Source organism: Sinohyriopsis cumingii, unplaced genomic scaffold, assembly GCF_028554795.1.
Source record: "Sinohyriopsis cumingii isolate HCF-2022 unplaced genomic scaffold, ASM2855479v2 utg000913l, whole genome shotgun sequence".
NCBI lineage: Eukaryota > Metazoa > Mollusca > Bivalvia > Unionida > Unionidae > Sinohyriopsis > Sinohyriopsis cumingii.
The window spans coordinates 3,370,001-3,391,962 of record NW_028315943.1 but is presented as its reverse complement, the minus strand read 5'-3'; the positions used below and the strand labels follow the sequence as shown (position 1 = coordinate 3,391,962).

General features: G+C 32.7%; 1 protein-coding gene across 2 annotated transcripts in view; it reads right to left on the bottom strand.

Annotated features, from left to right (window-relative positions):
* The window catches only part of LOC149773054 (centrosomal protein of 290 kDa-like), a 175,172-nt gene that overhangs the window by 107,420 nt on the left and 45,790 nt on the right, over window positions 1–21,962 (bottom strand). For both annotated transcript variants that reach the window (XM_089946845.1, XM_089946846.1), the window contains exons 23-34: window positions 20,470–20,562; window positions 18,660–18,809; window positions 17,452–17,532; window positions 15,528–15,701; window positions 13,844–13,955; window positions 12,545–12,744; window positions 9,255–9,315; window positions 8,121–8,218; window positions 7,194–7,326; window positions 3,435–3,637; window positions 2,366–2,479; window positions 799–993 (exon numbers count right to left, since the gene is read on the bottom strand). In XM_089946845.1, the coding sequence (XP_089802971.1) occupies window positions 799–993; window positions 2,366–2,479; window positions 3,435–3,637; window positions 7,194–7,326; window positions 8,121–8,218; window positions 9,255–9,315; window positions 12,545–12,744; window positions 13,844–13,955; window positions 15,528–15,701; window positions 17,452–17,532; window positions 18,660–18,809; window positions 20,470–20,562 (1,614 nt within the window). The remainder of the gene's footprint in view (window positions 1–798; window positions 994–2,365; window positions 2,480–3,434; window positions 3,638–7,193; window positions 7,327–8,120; window positions 8,219–9,254; window positions 9,316–12,544; window positions 12,745–13,843; window positions 13,956–15,527; window positions 15,702–17,451; window positions 17,533–18,659; window positions 18,810–20,469; window positions 20,563–21,962) is intronic.

The window sequence follows — 21,962 nt, the reverse complement described above, 5'->3', positions numbered from 1 at the left end:
AAGTGGTCTGTGAGTTATCTGGCAGTGGAATAAGGAGGTAGTGTTGTATTAGGATGTGAACGGATTGCACATACATAGACATTGTACACACTTCACTCATTACAATGTTTGTAATAATTAATCAAAATAATAATAATAAGTTGGTCAGAAAAGACAAATGACCAAGTGTTCAATTATGATTTTCCATAACTGAATATAAATGTTTAATGTTTTCGGTTGATTAAACTGTAAGACGTATTGACATGAAATCTTCTGAGAATGGCAAAATATGTAAACACCAGAGTCTGATAGAAATATCCTATCGTTACTAAAAGTACAACCCTCATGCCGACGCATGGCAGACAACTAATGTGCCTGTAAACAATTCAACATTTTGGAAACAAGCAGCTTAACTGTTACAAGGTATTAAAAAATGACAGTCTTCATGAAACAAAAACATATAAAAAAGCTTCAGCTGCTTAAGTTCTGTGAGTGGTTTATGATGAACCAATAACTGATCTTTAAATGTAAACCAATTACCAACACTACCCATGACTGTAAAGTGACAGCTGTATTTGTGACACAAATCTTTAATTAAAACCTTTTTCTGTAATCCTGGGTATAAAATCTACCCTGAAATAAATTTGTTACTTTTCATTATTTTAATCATACGAAGTATCTGTAAACAGAATGATTCTGGGGTTATTTCCAACCTACCTACATACACATACCCACCCAATGATCTGCTCATACACTTGCAAATATCCAAACAAATATGAATGGCATGCAATAAAAATAATATTTTTCCATGAATTTTACCTGTCGGTTAAGCTTTCCATTGATTCTCTTCTGCTTGAGTTCCTCCAATCTGATGGCATCCATTTTGCCATGCCACTCAATGACCTTGGCAGCCCCCTTGCCATCCTTGATAGTGGCAATTAGGTCCTGAAGACTTTTATGTTGAAGCTCAACCTCTGCTAATTTGTCCTCCAATGCATCCTTCTTCTGATGCACCTGTTATGAAATGGAGCCAAATTTATCAAGTACAGCTCAGCCTCAACTTCAAAACAATGTAGGCCCCGATCTGCACTCACATAATGCGAGATTGATCAAGAATGAACTGGTTGAAAACACTGCGAATACAATAAATGAAGAGAGTAGACTATGATCAGCTCGTGGGAGCAATATGTGAGATAATATCAATGTTTATGCTGTATATAGCTGGGTATGTGTTAAACACAAGCAGCATTTAAAACTAATGACTGCTTGTGAGTGCAATGCTAATAATACACGAAGACAATCAGCCTGCCTTAGAAACAATGCTGGTTTTCACACACTGAAGATCTCCGAGGTCTGAGGTCAGCAGAGGTAAAACAGTCTCTGTCTTTGAAAGAACACAAATAAATAATGTAGACTGAGATTGAATTCTTGCAATTGTTGTTCTTAAATAATTTTTATAACACATTTTTTGAATGATCACCTCAATGAGAATAATGTATTTTTATCCAAATATCCTCTGACCTTATGCAGTATTAACTGGTGTATTTTCTAGTTGATAAAATAATGAAGTAGTTTGATCATTGTGTAAAGCTTAAAATATTGCATGCTTATATAAATCAAATCTGGAAAGTAGTAAATGTTCTGAAGGACCATGCTGCAAGCGTACTGAAAGCAAATCTGGAGAGAGCAGTAAGTTTTATGGGGGATCATGAGCTCTGTAAAGTTGCTGGTACATCAGACCAGAAAGAAATTTGGGGGTAACACTGTACACAAGAAAATATGGTCTTTATGATATGCAATCCTTACTGTTAGAAATTTATGTCTGACAATAATTATTATGAGATCTTATCTGACCATCTAATGGTTTTAATTCAAGGAAAATGCTAAATATTTGTCATGTGTTTGAAGAGAATAAGGCTGCCAACAATGATGCAGACAGAGAGAAATGAGGAACATGACAGCTAGTAGCATTGTTTGATAAAAAATATGATTACAGTTGAAGAACAGATGTAAATGGCTCAATTTTAATACTACTTTTCAATTAGTCCTTCTGTGTGAAAATGGTAACTTTGCAAGTAATTTGTGTGACAAATCAAAGAAATGATATGCTAGAATTTGGAAATATTTTTAAATTTTTTTTACCATAATTAAAGTTATCTGCTTCAGAAGTTACTGCATGAAATATTTACCACCATAAAATGAAAAGGCAAATTTGATGAGGTTATATTCCCACATTATATAATTTCTGCATGAAATATTTACCACCCTAAAATTAAAAGACAAATTTGATGAGGTTATATTCCCACATTACATAATTTCTGGCAATTGATTCAGTGCCTTCCATCACTGTGTTGCAGAAACCATAGTGTAAAGTTTTCTCACTTACCTCCTTCAGTTGAATCTCCATATTGTTTTTATCTCTCTGTAACTGCATCATGGTATTTGAAAACCTCTCCTGCTTGGACAAAGGAATGGCCCCTGCAAACTGAAGTCTCATTTCCTGTGTGAAAATATTTAAATATGAAGAGTATTTAACAATTTGGGAGAATTTATAATTGTCTTTGCCACAAAAATCCTAGCTAGTTTAACATTTATAGTCAGGGAAAAACTGGATGTCTGAAACAAATACTAGATAGAAGAATACTTAGCTGTCAGATCATCTGATGATGAAAGTTCTAAAAGTGGAGGGGGTTTGTTTATATTAATAAATAAACTTCAAATGGAAGAGTTTGTATAAAGTGAGCGCATCAGATACTCTTACTGACATTAAAGCAGAATAAAACCATAAAAAAGCAACACGGCGGTAATTGTTTAGTATAAACATCAATTCACTGTATAAGAAAGGAATGCAAGCTCAATTAGACTGATTCTATTGCAATCACATTTATAAAATTTGCTAGTTGTCAGTAAAATAACACTGCCAGTCAATAACATCTAGTGAAACAATTTGATTCTATAAGAATACTGTTTGTGTAAATTATTGAGAAAACAGAAATAAGTAAATAAAATTTTATAAGTCAGAAACGGAAAAACATACAAAAATAATGTAATATTTACAGAATAAAATCTTTCGAGTATATATAAATGCCAATATATAAATGCCAAAAGTTTGCAAATACAAATAAGTACCATGATGTAAGACTACAGATTACAGTACAACACAGATATGATAGCATCCTGTTTAAGAACATTGGTGAATTTTAGTTTTTGTCAACAGGGAACTCAGGCTATATAAAAAATGTAGTCAGGAACAACACAGCTGCATTACATGTCATTTTTTCACCCTCTGAAAACGTTTAACTGGCCCAATCACTATACACATGTGTATTTATGCCATCTGATCCATCTTATTTCTGGACCAGTCCATGTTTTGTTGGCATAACTTTTTACATTCTGAATGTGCCATTAAGAACTGTGTATATCTGAAAGATAGATATATTTGCAGATGAACATACATGTAAATTTTTCTTCAGATGTTTGACTTTATTCTGTGCCTCTGCTCTGTTGTGATACATGGTATCATCCTTGCTGTCAAGTTTCTGCTCCAGCCGTAATATATGAGCCTCAAATTTGTATACCTTCTTCGACATCTCTTCAAGCTTCCTTACAGCTGTACCCTCACTCACCTGCAGCTGGACGATGTGACGATGAAGTTTACCTGGTAAAAGATTATTCTGATAAATAATACCAGATAAAAAGTATTTAAAAAAAACCCTCAAAGATGGGCTTGATCTCACTCACCTGGCTTAAATACCTTAACAGTTGACCAGTTAATCAAGTCAGCTTATGTACACCACTCCCATGATGACTCAGATCTGGATAACTTGCAAACCCTCTTATAATATGGGATCAGGAGATGATCTGTTTTATTGTTATTAGAAAATACCAACAAACTGGCCCTATTTATTAAATGTGAAGAGAATCTCAACTTTTGTGACAACATATTTTCTTTTGTTACAAAACTTTGCATACACTGTAAATAACAATATTTGATCATTGAAAATGTCACTACTGGTTGCAGCACTTAAATAAATACATTTCGTCAAGTGAAATTTGTGTTTAAGTTGTATCTTTTAATTTTGTTTCAGTATAATCATCACAAATGCAATATGCCATCTTGTATTCAAACGTGAACAATATCAATGTGCTACCACAGTGGTGATCGGTGAACATTTTTGACAGATCCAAATTAAGTGCCAACTGTGTTTAGATCTTTCACTTGTGGAGGTATTTGCTGTATTGTTACACTAAATTAATGGTGGACCTGTTTTCAATTATCACATTAATTACATCTTTTGTACCAAATTAAATAAATGCATGGAATAAATTAAAAGTTAAAAGGTATGCAGATCCTATCTATGTAAAAGCTAGCAATCATGGTCATGTGTCAGTTCAACTCATTTCAATTGATCAATCAAATAATGAAGTTACGACTATATGATCTTCAACTATGGAATAAAATAAAAATGAAACCAAAATTAAAGTAAAGTTCAACAAAATAATTTATTTGCTTAGAACACAAAGTAAAAATTCAAAAAACATTTACAGTATTGTGAATAGAATTCCAAATAATCTTGACTGTCCTATCAAAATTCCAAAATTATACAATGCTCCAAATGAATTCCAGAATGAGATAATGTAGAATATCTCTGAATGAAGCCCAAAGTAGTGTTTTAGTACAAAAGGTCAATAAAAAAATTCCAACGAATAATTTAAATAAATAAATCTTTTAGAAATTTTTCTGAACAAAACTACAAACTCTGATCATAGATTCCCAACAATTGATACGCAACAGGAATGAGTAATTGCTTACCAAACCTTGTTTACCAAATGCTCTTTTCATATACAAATACCCACTTGACCTACAATGCAACAGATTGCTCTGGAATGGAAAATTCCACCAAATTGTAAACAAGCTCTTTTCCAGAACCTTCAAAGCTCATAAACAAGGTTAAGCCTTGAACTCAAATTTTAGTAAATATCTTAAAAGAAATAATAAAAGTCAGGTAGGCAAAAGCTCTACCCTCAATCACGGTCAAAAATAAAGCACACAATGTAAATTAAATATACATAACACTGTTATAAATATTATTAAGTAAGTGATATAATTAAAATACCTAATGCAAGGTATCTCATTAACATATATTGATCTCACTTATTACAGAACCTGACAACAATAACAAGCTTATTTACCAAGGTGGTGCAAAATCCAACTGGAATTTGGTCTCCTGAGTGGTAAAAAGTTGAGTGAATCAGAAACAAGAATACCTCATTAATATGCATAAATTATGCTCATAATCATACTCATCCAACATGCCAATAATATAACACTATTTAACAATTTTAGTTTGATCATAATTTGAAATATTGTTGGTAGATCAGCAGATCAGATGTAAAGGTCATATTAATGCGTGTTAAATTCAAATATAATCATACTCAACCAAGATCTTGATGACATATTTCTGTTTAACAACTTTGATAAATAACCTATTAAAAATATTATCTATAGAATACGAAAAGAACTCAGCCAATCATCTCATAAATATATACTGGTCTTATTCATAATAAAAATCACCTAATTATGTTAGTCTCTTTACTTGTTTGATAAAAATCAATGCCAGAAATACAGCCTTTCAAGTGGTAAGAAGTTTGTCCAATCATATTCGAGATCACTTCATGAATATGCAAAATCTTGCTCTTGATAAAACATAATATACTGCGATAATATAAACAATTACTGAGTCTGATAAAACTAGAGCTGACAAGCTCAGCCAATCCAATGCAAAATCACTCCATGAATCTTGCTCATAATTGTACTAAGCCATAAGCTTAGTGATTTAAGCCTATTTACCAAGTCTGATCAAATCTGGATCAGAAATATGGTCTCTAGAGTAGCAACAGACTGCCAATTTAAGATCACCTCATTAGTATGCATAAATCCTGTACATTATCAAACTAATGAAAGTCTTTGTGATATAAGCCTATATTCAACGTGTAATCAAAATCTAATTTTAAAAAATTCACATATGTAAGGATAACAAGCTTAGTCAGTTTGATGAAGATCACATAATTAATAAGTATGGATCTCTCACTCATTATCTAATTCATCAACATCTTGATTATTTGACTCCATATTCATGTAAATGGGATCAGATATATGGCCTTTAGAATGGAAACTAGGTCAACTAATCCATAGCATCATTACCTCATTAATATTCATGAAGCTCATTTATTATCAAACCTGTGAAAGATCTTGATAATATAAGATCATATTTCGAATTCAGATCAGAAATTTGTCCTCTGGAGTGATAATAAGGTTAGCCAATCAGATGCAAGATTTCCTCATTAATATGCATGTCTCCTATTATGATCAAACCCATTTAAGATCTGGATGATATATGCCCATATTTCAAGCTTGATCAAATTCAGAAATATGGCTACAAAATGGGAACAATCTCAACCAATCAGATGCATCATCACCTCATTAATATGCAGTGAACTTACTTATCATTAACTCATCAAAGATCTTGATGATATAATCAAAACTGGATCAGAAAGATGCCCTCCAGACTGGTAACAAGGTCAGCAACATCATCTCATGACTATGCACGGCTCTTTCTCATTACCTATTACATTCATGAATTTGATGACATGAGCCTATATTCCATATTCTGATTGAAATCAGATCAGAAATATCAATTCAAAAGTGGTAACAAGTAATTGTTGATGGGTGAATGATGCATCACTGTTAAAGCACAACTCATAATGCATGACAGATGTAGGGCCATACTATAAGCTCACATGTCCTTATCATCAAGTCAGCTAAGAATGAATGAATAAAAAATTAAATGAACGAATGAATAAACGAAAAAGAATGCAAGGGCATGCATGTCAAGCCTATGATAATAATATCCACTCTTGGACAATCAGATGATGCAGAAAGGTTACTGCTTGCTTCCCACTGATATGGACTCGACAACTGTTGATATTTAATTACATTTCTAATGATAAACTTAAAGATACATCATATTTCAGTAGATTTTCAGACATGGGAGTGGATTAACAGTTTTCCCATCAAATATGACATGGGGACAAAGCTGATGATGTCTTCAAGGACAGGTGACCTTTCCGAAAAGTATGATTAAAAAACAATATGAAGGATAGAGAAATTGAGAAATACAAATTGACTGGCAAAAAAAAAAGAGGGTATATACCAATTATAGTTTTTTCATCACTCTGTACTTGAAAATCTAGGAGCTGTTGCCGTAGTGACTGGACCTCCTTTTCCTTAGAGATGTGTTGCATTTCCAGTGTTTTGACCTGTGAGGAGGCAACTTCAGCAATTTCCTAGGTAAATAGAACAGTATGGAATAAAAATTAATACAAAATGTTCTAAAATGTTTCATCCTACTTATATTAAGATTTCTCTTACTGTAAAATGCAGCTGCAAACTGGTAGCTGAAATAATACTATCTGCACAACACAATAAATCACCTAAATACACACTTAGTTTGACAGAAATTAGAAATATGTTCACAGATTGCCACCCCCAAATATGGTACTAAAAAAGAAACTTTTCACTGATATGCCAATGTATCATGTGTAATAGAGAAAAATTTACAATTAGTAATAGAGATAAATGTACAATATGTAATAGAGAAAAATTTACAATGTGTAATAGAGATAAATGTACAATGTGTAATAGAGATAAATGTACCATGTGTAAGAAAGATGAATGTACCATGTGTATGAAAGATGAATGTACCATGTGTAATAGAGATAAATGTACCATGTGTAAGAGAGATAAATATACCATGTGTAAGAAAGATGAATGTACCATGTGTAAGAAAGATGAATGTACCATGTGTAATGAGGATAAATGTACCATGTGTAAGAGAGATAAATGTACCATGTGTAAGAGAGATAAATGTACAATGTGTAATAGATATTAATGCACCATGTGTAATAGAGATAAATGTACAATATGTACTAGAGATAAATGTACAATGTGTAATAGAGATAAATGTACAATGTTTTATACGTTCACTTCACTTTCAATATTAATTTGTCTGCATTTTACTAGTTGTAAAAACACCAACAAGAAAGATACAGTTGGATGTTTGATTTCTCTATAAGAATACCTTCAGTTTGGAAATCTCATGTTTCAAATTAAGTTCTGATGCCTCCAACTCTGAGATTTTCTTTCTATCTGCGTCACTCACAGCTTTGGTTACTGAATCTGAAAAAAATAAAATCATCTTGCAGATAATCTGAATTTTCTTTTACATGTCCTGAAAAGGTATAAAAATTGTATCTTATAAGTGTGCATCCACTACAATATTTATTTTCTTCACAAATTTCACAATGTTGTTATGGTTGCTAAGTTACATATTGATATCTTTCTGCTAAGACAATGTAAATAAAGCTTATTCAGAAAATATTTGAAATTGTCATTGTAAATGAAACTTGTATAAATCTGTCCTTATATATCTCTTAAGGGACTCAGTGACAGGATGTAAAAGCACCACTCCAAAGACAAAGGTCATTTTATGGGCAACATAACTAAAATCTTTTTTTTTCTTCAAATTTTATCCAGCAATTTAGGATGTTGTATAGGCAACTGGTCTGGTGGATGGGTGGTCAACTGCTGTGGATGTTTACAAATTGCATAAAAAATGAATTAATTAATTTGTATCTGTTTATTTTAATGAGTAAATAAATTATTTGTAATTATTAGTATATAATTATGTTTATTTGTTTAAAACTTGACAGTGGAAAAATAACTGATATACAGTATTTCAAAGGAAACAAGTAGAAAGAGCTAAACACAAAAACTTTATTCTGCTACCAAAACAAGATTCAGAAATGATTGATTTCAATGTTTTGAGTCTGTTTCTACTCACAGACTTCAGCAAATTATGAATTCAAGACATAAACACAACATAATTACTGCAACAATGATTGGTATATGTTTAATAACCACCCAAAGCAATCTATACAAACAAATCTTTACAATCATGGCACTGTAAGTGTTTTCAACACAGGCCTTCAATGAATGAAATGCATACAACATCTAATGTTTACCAATATCTGGTACTACTTACTTGCCGATTCATGTCTCAGTTTTCATCTAATATGTAACAATATTTGATAATACTTACTTGCCAATTCATCTCTCAGTTTTCATCTAATATGTAACAATATTTGATAATACTTACTTGCCGATTCATCTCTCAGTTTTCATCTAATATGTAACAATATTTGATAATACTTACTTGCCAATTCATCTCTCAGTTCTCTTTCAATCTTCTGGAGCTCTAGATTAGACTTTGTGATCTGTAAGGAAAAGGGAAACAAGATTATGACATGTCACAAATGTACTTAGTGTAATATTTTCAAGGATAGATCCCAATTCTTTTCAAGTAGGGGTGGAAGTTGATTGTGTAAGATAATGAATTGTTTGCTTAAAATGCCATTCTTACAGTTTTTCATAGAAAAGTGAATAATTTTCAGTGATTGAAAATGGGATATAACTGACCTACCTAACACTGATTAGACGTGATACAGAAAGAATAGGATATGGCAATAATTAAATCCTGATGAAATCGAGTAGACCTTGTCTGTAAAAGAAGGTCAAATTGTCAAATTCATCACACACACACACACACACACACATATATGTATGTGTGTGTGTGTGATTATGTGTGTGTGTGTGTGATGAATTTGATGATTTGAACTTCTTTTACAGACATATATATATATACAATGTAGTAAAATCTTTGATAATCTTATCATATTTATCCTAATATTGTCTACAAAACAACACCAAGATGGAACAATTTAATGTAGGTATATTCAAATCTTAAATATGTAAATGCAAAGATGGAACAACTTGCTGCAAGTATATTAATATCTTATCTATGTAAACACAAACACGGAACAATTTACTACAGGTATATTAAAATCTGATCTTTGTAAATGCCAAGATGGAACAAACTACAGCGGGCATATTAAAATTGTATCTGCATAAACAATAGCTAGATTCATGTAAAGTACAAGTCACACAGCAATTATTAAGTATTTCTAAAAAACATTAAGAAACTGGTAAAATCTTGAAAAATATAGATAACCTTTTAAAAACCATTTCTTAATTCTTCTACATGCTACTTAGCTACTGAATGTCAGCTGTTATATTTAGCCATCATAGTGGGAGAAACAATGCTAGTGAGCATACATATAGTTGGACCAATAGCAAGGACAACAATGCTAGTGAGTATAGCTATAGTTGGACCAATAGCAAGGAAAACAATGCTAGCAAGCATAGCTATAGTTGGACCAACAGCAAGGAAAACAATGCTAGTAAGCATAGCTATAGTTGGACCAATAGCAAGGACAACCATGCTAGTAAGCATAGTTATATTTGGACCAATAGCAGGGACAACAATGCTAGTAAGCATAGCTATAATTGGACCAATAGCAAGGAAAACAATGCTAGTAAGCATAGCTATAGTTGGATCAACAGCAAGGACAACAATGCTAGTAAGCATAGCTATAATTTGACCAATAACAAGGATAACAATGCTAATAATCATAGCTTTAGTTGGACCAATAACAAGGATAACAATGCAAGTAAGAGTAGTTATTGTTGGACCAATAGCAAGGTCAACAATGCAAGTAAGAGTAGCTATATTTAGACCAATAGCAAGGACAATAATGTTAGTAAGAGTAGCTATATTTGGACCAATAGCACAGGTAAAAATTCTAGCAAGCATACACAATTTTGAACCAACAGCAAGGATAACAATGCAAGAAAGCATACCTATATTTCTTGTTGTTGTTGTTATAGGGTTTAACGCCATTTTTCAGCACAAGATAGGCTATACATGGCGGCACCTATATTTGAACCAATAGCAAGGATAATAATGCTAGCAAGCATAGCTATATTTAGAACAATAGCAAGGATAACAATGATAGCAAGCATAGCTATATTTGGACCACTAACAAAGATTGTTCCTGTTGTACCATCACAAGATGACATATGCTTTCATTCTGACATATGTTCTTGCTATGACATATGATGATGCACTATAATGCAAATGCTGACTCCTGCACATCTATCCTCATACCAGTGGTTCAAATGCAAAAGCCAACTGCCATGCTGTGCTAACATACTTTCATTAGTTTCAAGTTTCACACATGTCGAAAACTTTTATGGCAAAATGTAGAAAAATTAAGAGAACTAACCTTTTAAAAATCATTTTTTTATTCTTTCTACATGATAATTGGCTACTGGATGCAAACTGTTATGTTTAGCTATCAAAGTGTAATGCCTTAAAAGACCAATGAATTCACTAAATTTAGCTATAAAGACCAATGACTCCACTAACTTTAGCTTTAAAGACCAATGACTCCACTAAATTTAGCTATAAAGACAAATGACTCCACTAAAATTAGCTATAAAGACAAATGACTCCACTAAATTTAGCTATAAAGACAAATGACTCCATTAAATTTAGCTACATTTGGACCAGTTCACTAGCAAGGCTTGTTTCTGTTGCATGATATAATGTCTGCTTTTGTTGTGATGAATGATCTTGTGATAACTGCTCTATGTGCTATGATGTAAACAATGACTAGTGCAATTAATGCTTACATTCTAGGTAGCTCAACCATGAATAGCATACCATCATCTTTGTACCAACATACATGGTTTTGCTTACATGAGGACTCATTAATTCCAGGTTTCACCCAGTTTTAAGACTAATATTAATCTGAAATACTAATGGAAACAATCTATAAACCAAAAGGAAAGGACTTTACCATTGGTAGTCCTATAGGAAATGCATTTCTTTCCTTTGGCAGTCCTATAAAATATGGATTTATTTCCACTGGTAGTCCTATAGGTAATGCATTTCTTTCCATTGGTAGTCCTATAGGCAATGCATTTCTTTCCATTTGCAGTCCTATAGGAAATGCATTTCTTTCCTTTGCAAGTCCTTTAGGAAATGCATTTCTTTCCATTGGTAGTCCTTAGGTAATGCATTTCTTTCCATTAGTAGTCCTATAGGTAATACATGTCTTTCCATTGGTAGTCCATTAGGTATTGCATTTCTTTCCATTGGTAGTCCTAAAGGTAATATAAGTCTTTCTATTGGTAATCCTATATGTAATGCATGTCTTTCCATTGGTAGTCTTATAGGTAATGCATAACTTTAACATAAGCAAAACTATGCCACTCATAGAAGGTAAGGATTTTACCACTGGTAGTCCTACAGGTGATACATATCTTTACATTGGTAGTCCTACAGGTAATGCATTTGTTTCCACTGGTAGTCCTATAGGTGATACATATCTTTACATTGGTAGTCCTACAGGTAATTGTTTCCACTGGTAGTCCTATAGGTGATACATGTCTTTACATTGGTAGTCCTATAGGCAATGCATGTCTTTAATAAAGGCACAAATATACTAATCATAACAGCATGACCAATGTCTGAACATAAATAGTGGGTATGGATTGCATCATTGAGCAAGACAACACTGTTCATTACATATGGAATCATACCTCTGAGAATTTTTCCTCCAGCTCCCTGTTCCTGTTTTCCACCTCCTCCAGGATCTTCTTCTGCTGTTCAAACATCCTTACAGAATGTTCTGCCTTCTGTCTCTCATTTAGCTCCTTCATCTCCAGTGTTGTGATTTTCTTTGAAGTGGAGATGAGGTCTGCATCAGTGAGTCCTTTTACATCTGTGCCTTTCGTGACACCTATGTGTCCAAACAATGAATTATATTATTCTTTTCATTTCATTAGACATACATACAGACAGACAGACAGACAGACAGACAGATAGATAGATAGATAGATAGACAGACAGACAAACAGACAGATTTATATTAGGCAGATATATAGGAAGACACCCTTCCTCTTTTGCTGTCATGAATAACAGAACTTAAACACAAAACTTAACCAAGGTATGGCAAACAAGGGTAATGCAATATATACCTTTCACATCTGTGACAGGGCATTTCAAATTTACACAAACCTATTTGGAGTTTGAGAACGTTAAAAGAAGCTATAACACTAAAAAATACATACACATATGAAGATTATAAAAGATATACTTACAAAGGAACTGATTAATAAGCAGATAGTAAATCAAACTTGAGCAATTGCAATGGCCTGCCATTACATACCTCCATGCATTTTACTGCCATCCCCAGATAATGACCAAGGGCTATAATGCAAAATCTGGCATAAGTATGACGCAGTTTCCTGCTATGACTGCATATACAAGAATAGTAAATCTCTTTAAAAAAACATCATGGGGTGGGAATAGGAATGTCATTCCTCTTGCAAACAGATAATATATGTGCAGCACAACTATAAAATTTCATGAATTTCCATGCAGCAGGTGAGAAGCGGATGTGGTAATGGACAGATAGATGGATGGATGGTATCACAATATCCATTCATCATGCATAAGGATAAGATAGGTCACATGAAAAACCAAGTTTTGCCTCCAAACAGCATTAGACCATAATCTGTATGTATTTAAAACAACTCAAAATAATAATGATCAAACTTTGTAAGTGTTTCAGCTGAAAACATGATAACAATTAAGACTTACTAGCTGCTGACACAGGTGAGACAATAAAGTCGTGACTGAATGTAGATGAAGAAAACTAATTAATGAGACTGCAACATTTTCTTAAGTGCTTTTGTTTTACAAAATATAGCTTTAGTAGACTATTTTCTTGTCTGAATATTTAGCAAATAAGTTTATTTTCTGTCTTGAAATGATTGACTGTATTATATAGTTGGAAAAGAAACATGCAGCTGGATCCAGATTTTACAGCATGTTACCTCTTCTATGTAGCTCCTCCACAGCTGCCTCCAATGTGTGTAGCTTTTCTTTCTCATGGGTCAGTGTTCTCTTCACCTCCTCATTCTCAGCTGTGAGCCTCTTTACCTCCCCCTGTCAGAAGGAAAGACAGATACTGTGTTTGACATAATACAGTAAAACCTGTTATAAGAGACCGCCTCTTCTGCCAACAAAAAACGGTCTCTTATAGCGGATTTGTACAAAAAGACCGGTTTCCAAGGTACAGTTTCAGAACAATTTCAAGTAAAATAACCACAATCAAGCACATATATTCTATTCTTTATTAATAGTTCTTGCTAAAATATTGCATGCATTCACTTAAAAACAAAATTGTATAGCAATAATGATATGCTTCCCTCAATAAACATGACATCACATTTACATTTGAAGATCACATATTTTAGCATATGAAGTCGTTTCTGAATTACTTGCTTTCCTTAATAACAACCTAAATTTGTTTTACTGATATTTAAACCCCTTTTTTGATAGTGGTCTGCTATTTTTCACTTCTTTCAGTTACAATAATTTTTATCTTTTTAGTTGGAGGTTCGTCCTTTGCTATTAAGGTTCTAGGTGTTAAAATTATTGGTGTTTAGCTGTAATATCAAACATAAAGATGGTTTTGACTGGGCTGTGGGAAAATATGCAAAATCTACACATGTGCATTGCATATCTAACAAATAATGAAATAAAAAGATACAATTATCTCATCCAGAAACAGAACCATTTACTCAGAGGCAAAAATCAATGGCTTCATTCAAAGAGTACATACAGGGATTAACTCTATAAGCAAAGTGTGTAACTTGGTCACACCAACCTGAATAGATGACAGCTTTGTGATTGGGATATAATCACTTGACATCGGGGGAAAAAACAACAAACATCACAAGTCTTTAATAGACAATAACCGTATTCACCCCCACCCACTCCAGCAATGCAGAGTAACTCTAAAGACAAACAATATATGTGAACACTACATCAATTTTGGCACTACAATGGCAATTTGTGACATATACATTAGCCTGGTTTATGGACTGTAGCACCTATCACCAGTAGAAGCAATCCTTTTTTTAATATTCCTTTTATGTCTGTTTTTGATCAGAACAATCATTACTAATCAAGCGGTCATTGTAACAATTGATTACATATAGGTCAGTGGTGTCTGTCTGTTCTTGTGACACGGTCATTGATAGGGATGCTGGGTCCTACAATAAGGCTGGGAATCAGGCTAAGTGTGGGAATAATTAGTCTGGTTCCTGCTTTTTATGCTCCATGTGTTACTCACCCCTATATGAAAAGCAGAGAACAACAAGGAAAAGTCAATCAAATGGTACAGTATTAACCAAGGGAAACCAGTGCAATGGCGGACAGATGCTTGCTGTGAATATGTAAGAAATACATACTGCAATACTATAAACACTTATCATATTTGCAATTATTTTATTTTATTAAAAGATATTAAATATGGTTCACATGCCAGAATTGTAATTAATTACAAGTTCATCAGTTGTATAAATTCCGTATCTTAAATTACATGTAGAATAGCAATTTTGGTACAGCAAAGTGTATCAAGATTTCCCTGTTAAAATCTGTGCTATCCATTAAGCAAACCAAGTACAAAATAGGAATATGCTCCAAGAGGTGATTGGTAAAGTCTCAACATACCTCCAGCCCTGTGAGAGCCTCAGCCCTTGTTACAAGATTGTTTCCCTTTTCTAACAGGTCTCTGTATTTCTCTGTCAGCTCATGGTACTTCTTATTAGCCAAGTCCAGTTCACTGACTGGTACAGAATCATCCAGGGCTTTCTGAAGAGCTGCAATCTTGAAGACTGATGTATCCTAAAATATTAATTATGATAACAATATACCTCTCTCTATATACAAATCTTGTTTAGTCTCTTTACCACTTTATTTGAACAACATGTACATATTCCTGGAACATGACAAGTTGGTACCATTACTTCCATTTATCCATGTGGATTTTTTTATGATCCTTGAGGAGTGACATAATAAGATTATACTGTTTTTTGATGTAGATCATAACATTTTTACAAATAAAATTTGTTTATACACTGAAGAAACCAAATTTATGAAAAACAAACTCCTGTTATGATAATGATGCAAGGTAATAGAAATTTAGCTGAATATTATTGTATGAAATTATATCTAAAATATTCTGCATCCACTATATTTCCAACAATTTTAAGGTACTTGAATACTGTAATCATCATTATATTGCCTCCACTTGAAAGTATGCCATTTTGGTGTTACAAGAGCTGTACTTGTTAAACACTGATATGTGCCACTGTGTGACATTCTGGAGTGTTGCAAGACAAGCACTTTTCAAGACATTAATATGTGCCACTGTGTGATATTCTGGAGTGTTATAAAACAAGTACTTGTCAAGACACTGATTTGTGCCACAATGTGATATTTTGGAGTGTTACAAGACATGTACAAGTCAAGACACTGATATGTGCCACAGTGTGATATTTTGGATTGTTACAAGACAAGTACTTGTCAAGACACTGATATGTGCCACTGTGTGATATTTTTGATTGTTACAAGACATGTACAAGTCAAGACACTGATATGTGCCACTGTGTGATATTTTTGATTGTTACAAGACATGTACAAGTCAAGACACTGATATGTGCCACAGTGTGATAGTTAGGAGTGTTAAAATATCAGTACGTGTCAAGAAACTGATAATTGCCATTCATATACTTTGATGTTTTACAAGAAATGTGATCAATGTATTTAAATTAAGGAAGTATGTTTTCTATGTAAAAATTGAAGTCTATTTTCATTTCAAAATAAAATTTCATATTCATGAGGATTCATGAAACCATGAAGCTTTAAAACAAAATGACACATTGAATGAAAAGCCATAAAAAGTTTGATAATCAATTACACACTGCATGAAAGGCCATAGAGAAGTTTGAAAATCAATTGCACACTGCAAGAAATGCCATAAAGAAGTTTGAAAATCAATTGCATGCTGCAAAAATAACAGAACTATATTTTCATCATTGTTAACAAATATTGCCACTCCAGACAAGAAATAGTTCTTTTCTGGTGTCATGAACTAGTAACTTTTTTGCACCACATAATGTAATTATAACCAATCCAAATGCTTGTGTAATACGTTTGTGTGTGTTATCTATAAAACAATTGTTTTATCCTGAAATGCCTATCAACATGAAAGTTTCCTTTCATGTAAAACTGTCAATCTTCACATTAAAAATTACTTAACTACATAGAATTATTGTAACACCGACTTTGAAAACAGGAGGGGAGGGATTAAAATTTAATAAAATGCTAACATACACAAATAATTGTATAGCTATTGCAATTGTAGTTTTCCAGTTATCATAATATTCCTGTTTTTATCAGAAACATTGAAATTACTCCATCTGGATTTACACAGTAAACTTAAAATAAATAAGGGAATGTAAATGGAAGTAACAGTAATGGCTGTGAAATATAAAAGATATGACAAACAAAAGGTAAACAAGATACATGAAATTATGCTAAACTAAAATGTACCTACTCCTTCTTTATGCACACAGAAGAAAAAATGTATTACTTTGTATCTCTGTAGGTATCCAAGCCTCTCAGACACAGCAGTTTCCATGGCAACCATCTCATTTTTCAAACGGTTAACCTCCTGCAAAAAGAATTAATCTGTTCAATACATTTTCAGAAAAAGAAAAAGGAAACAAGTCAGACAAATAAGAATTAAATCTTTTTCCTAAATAAACTTTGTGTATTTTCATTTGAATGCAAAAAAAACAATTTGTAACATAAAATGTATTCTTTGAGAAAAAAAATGTAAACTGTCTTATTAGAAAAAACAACAAAACCTGAACAATTATTAGAAAAGTATAAACCAATAGTCATCACTCAGGTTAAAACTTCTAACATAACAAATAGGTTTTTCTGCCCAATAATTAATTAAAATGTTCTCATCTTTACAAAAATTAACTGATAACTGTGTAAAAGAATAACTAAATTTGAAAAATATATCGTAACACGTTTTATTTTACATACATGAGCCTCTTCCAGTATTTAGTCATGCATTAGTTCTATTTATATGATATGGAGTGGGCATAATTTAATATATGCATAAAATTATTCCTTTCAAGAAAGAAAACTTTTCAACACCTTGATGCCAGCACTTCTGACAATGGTAAGGTAGGTAATAAAACTAAAAGGAATAAGTAATTAAAGAATTTTAAAGACACCTCAATGCAGACCTAGTGAAAATAATATAATCAATATTTTTATTTTCTTTACCCTTGATGTATCAGCCCTACTTAAGCCTTACTATCAAATCATTTTGACAATGTTGAAATCTATAGTCTTCAATGACAGCTTATAACTGAAATCTGCAATTGTTACCCACGTCAATTTGTTTGTGTTTTCTTTTCAGTCTGTCATTATATAATTACAATAAAGAGAATGAGTGATAACTGATAATTAAACAAGAACTATGATGAGGACATGGCTGTCTCTGCCAACAGGGAAAAGGGGACATAACTCAGTCAAATTCTTAGGATATAGATAAAAATTCATACCAGCTCCAGCTAATCTTTTCACTCCATATCAAATTTGAGTCAGATACCTTCAATTATTCAAAAGTTCATGAGCAGAAATGAAATCTCTGATGCATAAAATGGGCATACTATAACAGGGAGGTAAAGACAGATTGACACATATTGGCAATGCTATATTTCTCTTCACAAAATACAACAGAACCGTAATAAACAATTAACACAAAAAGTGACACTTTACCTTCCTAAGCTGACCTTCAACTTCCTCCATTATGTTATGTCTTCGAGTCAAAGCTTTTTCATTAACACGCAGGACTGTTATTCTTCTTGTCATCTCTGATAATCGACGTCTCACTTCAGGTTCATCTTTAGCTAGTGTGTCTACAAGTCTCTAAAGGAAAATACTTGTAGCATTAATACAAACTGTAAAATATTTGTTTCTCATCTGGTTTCATCAGTTACAAAATCATCTCAATGAATGTTCCATTAAAAAATAGCTGGAAAAATTCATTATTTAGTACTTCATCATCTCCACAGTATTATTTTATGATTATTTTTCCATTTAAACCATAATCTTTGCAGAAGATTGTTCCACCCTAAATGAAGTCTTTAAAGGTAAAAATCAAGCACTCAAACTTATCACTGAATTAATCTTCAATAAATTGTAAACTATTATAACAAATATCTAATTAGTTATGACTAATTAGGTAATTGCAATGAGGACTGGTACCCACGGAAGGCGGTTTTTAAAAAATATAAGCGAGGGTACATTGATTTCACAGATTTCATATTAAAATGACAAGACATTTCTAATTTGCATCTAAGGGTGAGTACCCTACTTTAAAAGTGCCTTGCCTGGGTCTCATGTATGTTATGATAGAACATCCCTGATGTAACACTGGCACATCTCCTTGGTGATAAAGGCTGGTACATACACATTTTCATACAGACTGTTTCTATATTTTTGTATATTAAAAAGTTTCTGCACACTGGATTTATTGAGACTGATAAAAATTATATATTTATAAGTGGTAAATCAATTCTGTTTCATACACAGGTTTATATAAAATTGTTTAAAATCCATTTTGTTTCAATAAAAGGCTTGTAAATGTCGGTGACAAGTGAAAAATTAAAGAAAATTAGAATATACAATTTCACTTATACAAGAAAAATATACATATGCAATTATTGCTACATTTCTTTATTCATCCTATTATTAAGTGTGAGTAATCATCTAGGATGCTGAGTAGTATTTCACAAACCTGGATTAAAGACTGATTTTATCACAAGTCCTTCACAGTGCATTCCAGACTTTTTTCTAAAGACTATTGGCATATCTTACCAATTAGATCAAATCTGTATGTAACTATTGGTTTTTCCTTAGATCAGTTTATAAAACATCATTTCTAATAATTTTCAACTGAAAATGCAGCAAGCTCACTTACTCACATATGCAATATTGTATACAAATTTGTTCTCTCACTCTCAAGCATGTATATTATGAATAGGTTGAATTTAATAGACCTGATGCCAATAACATGGCAATAACCAAACCGCTGTGTACACATTACAAATGCAGCATCCTCTATGAGAAAATGGTGAACCCTGTGTGGTAAAAATTGACAAACTAAAGGCTGATTTCTCCAAATTTCACTCAAATCTGACAGATGTAATTATAACAAAAACATGACCTCATGCAACTGAAAACAGTATTCCTTACCCTGGATTTTCCCTTTAACAAAATAAGGTTTATCTACATGTAACATATAATAAAATCCAATCCTTCATGAATTACAAATATAAACTAGTCAAAAGTTTATTCTACATGTATAGGATAAAGTGTAATGTGACAATTACTGAGATTTTGTTTTGATTTCATTATATTTGTAGATACTGTAGGTAAAGTATGACAGCGTATGGATGGGGCAACATTTCAAATGCAAATGTTGCAATTAAAGTAAAATAAGAAAAGAAAAAGAAAATTTCCACCAATAAATTTTTTTTCTTCACAAATTCACACAAAGGCATTAAAAGGCAATACATATACTAACATCAAACTCCTGAAGCTTGACTTTATCTTCCTCTCTGGACCCTTCTACATTTCTAAGTTCCTCTTTGAGCTTCTTCACTTCCTCTTCCCAGGCCTAAACAAAAGAAGCAAATTCACCATTGAATCAACTACTGGGTGTTTGATATTAAAATACTGCTTTGCTATATGCTGAAGTATACACAGCATACTACATTTTATAACTTAGTATATCACCTTTATTATTGTTGTTGTAGCCCAATGATCATTATCATTTTTATCAATACTTTCATCTTAGTCATTTTTATCATCACTGTAGTGACTTTTGTCATCTGGGTCATTTATGGTGTAGTTGCATTTTTGTCACTCTAAGGATCCAAGTAATTGAAATATAAATAAAATCATCTCTTATCTGATCCTTAGTATTCAGGCTATATTATTTTAATTCTAATTTTATCTTTGAATTTATTTGTAAATTAATCAAATCTTGGCATAAAAATGTATTTCTTTTAAATTCTAGATGTTATGAAGACACTTGTTCACACATCTTCCTTTGCAATTAATGAAGATCCAGAGTGTGTGTGTTTGTGTGTGTGTGTGTGATTTGGATTTTAAATTTTAAATGTAGCTTTTACAATATTTCAGCCATATTGCTAGGATATCTGAAGTGTGGCAGTATACAGTGATGTCTAGCACTGGGGCATCATGTAGTATGATGACCCACCCAGTCACATTATCCTGACACCTGGATGAGCAGTCCTAATACTAACTTCTTAAAGCTGAGCACCAAGCAAGGCAGCTGGTAGTACCATTTTAATAAGTATTTGATATGACTCAGCCAGAGTTCCAACACTCAACTTCTTGTATCCAAGGCAGTGCTCTAACCACTTAGGCCATGGGAGTGGCCAATCCAGATTAAAAAGTGAATTCATTTTATAAATGAAAATGAAGACTATGAGAATTGGATGACCATTAGACTGATGCAATAATTCCATAGAGCACTATGTCTTGCTGGAGCATGATCACAAGCCTAGGATAAACACTAGTGTAGGACAATAGTACATTAATTTATATACCTACTCCACATTTAATTGTCCTCTGTTTTGACATTGGCAGGGCATGGTTAATTGTCAAATTTACTGACCAATGGATTCCAGTGGCAGTGGTCAAATTATGTGGTCTTGAACCTAAACTTACTGTTCACAGACCATTCAATTTTTTAAATTAGATTTCCCATGACTATGACCTTGGCCCAGCAGACCCCAAAGTACAAGCCAGCCACAAGGTTTGGTCAAGGAAATTAGTCTAGAGCCAATTTATTTTTGAGAAAAAAACTTCATTCTTTCTCTTTTGACCTTCTAACCCAAAAAGCAAGTGGTCTCAACCTTACCTTAAGTGCATGCCCTCTGCAAACTTTAGTTCATACACATGGTTTTGAACTAAAGCTATTATGCAAAAATCAGTTTCCTTCTTTCAGTTAGTGACCCTGACCTTTCACCATCAAATAAATAGGCCTCT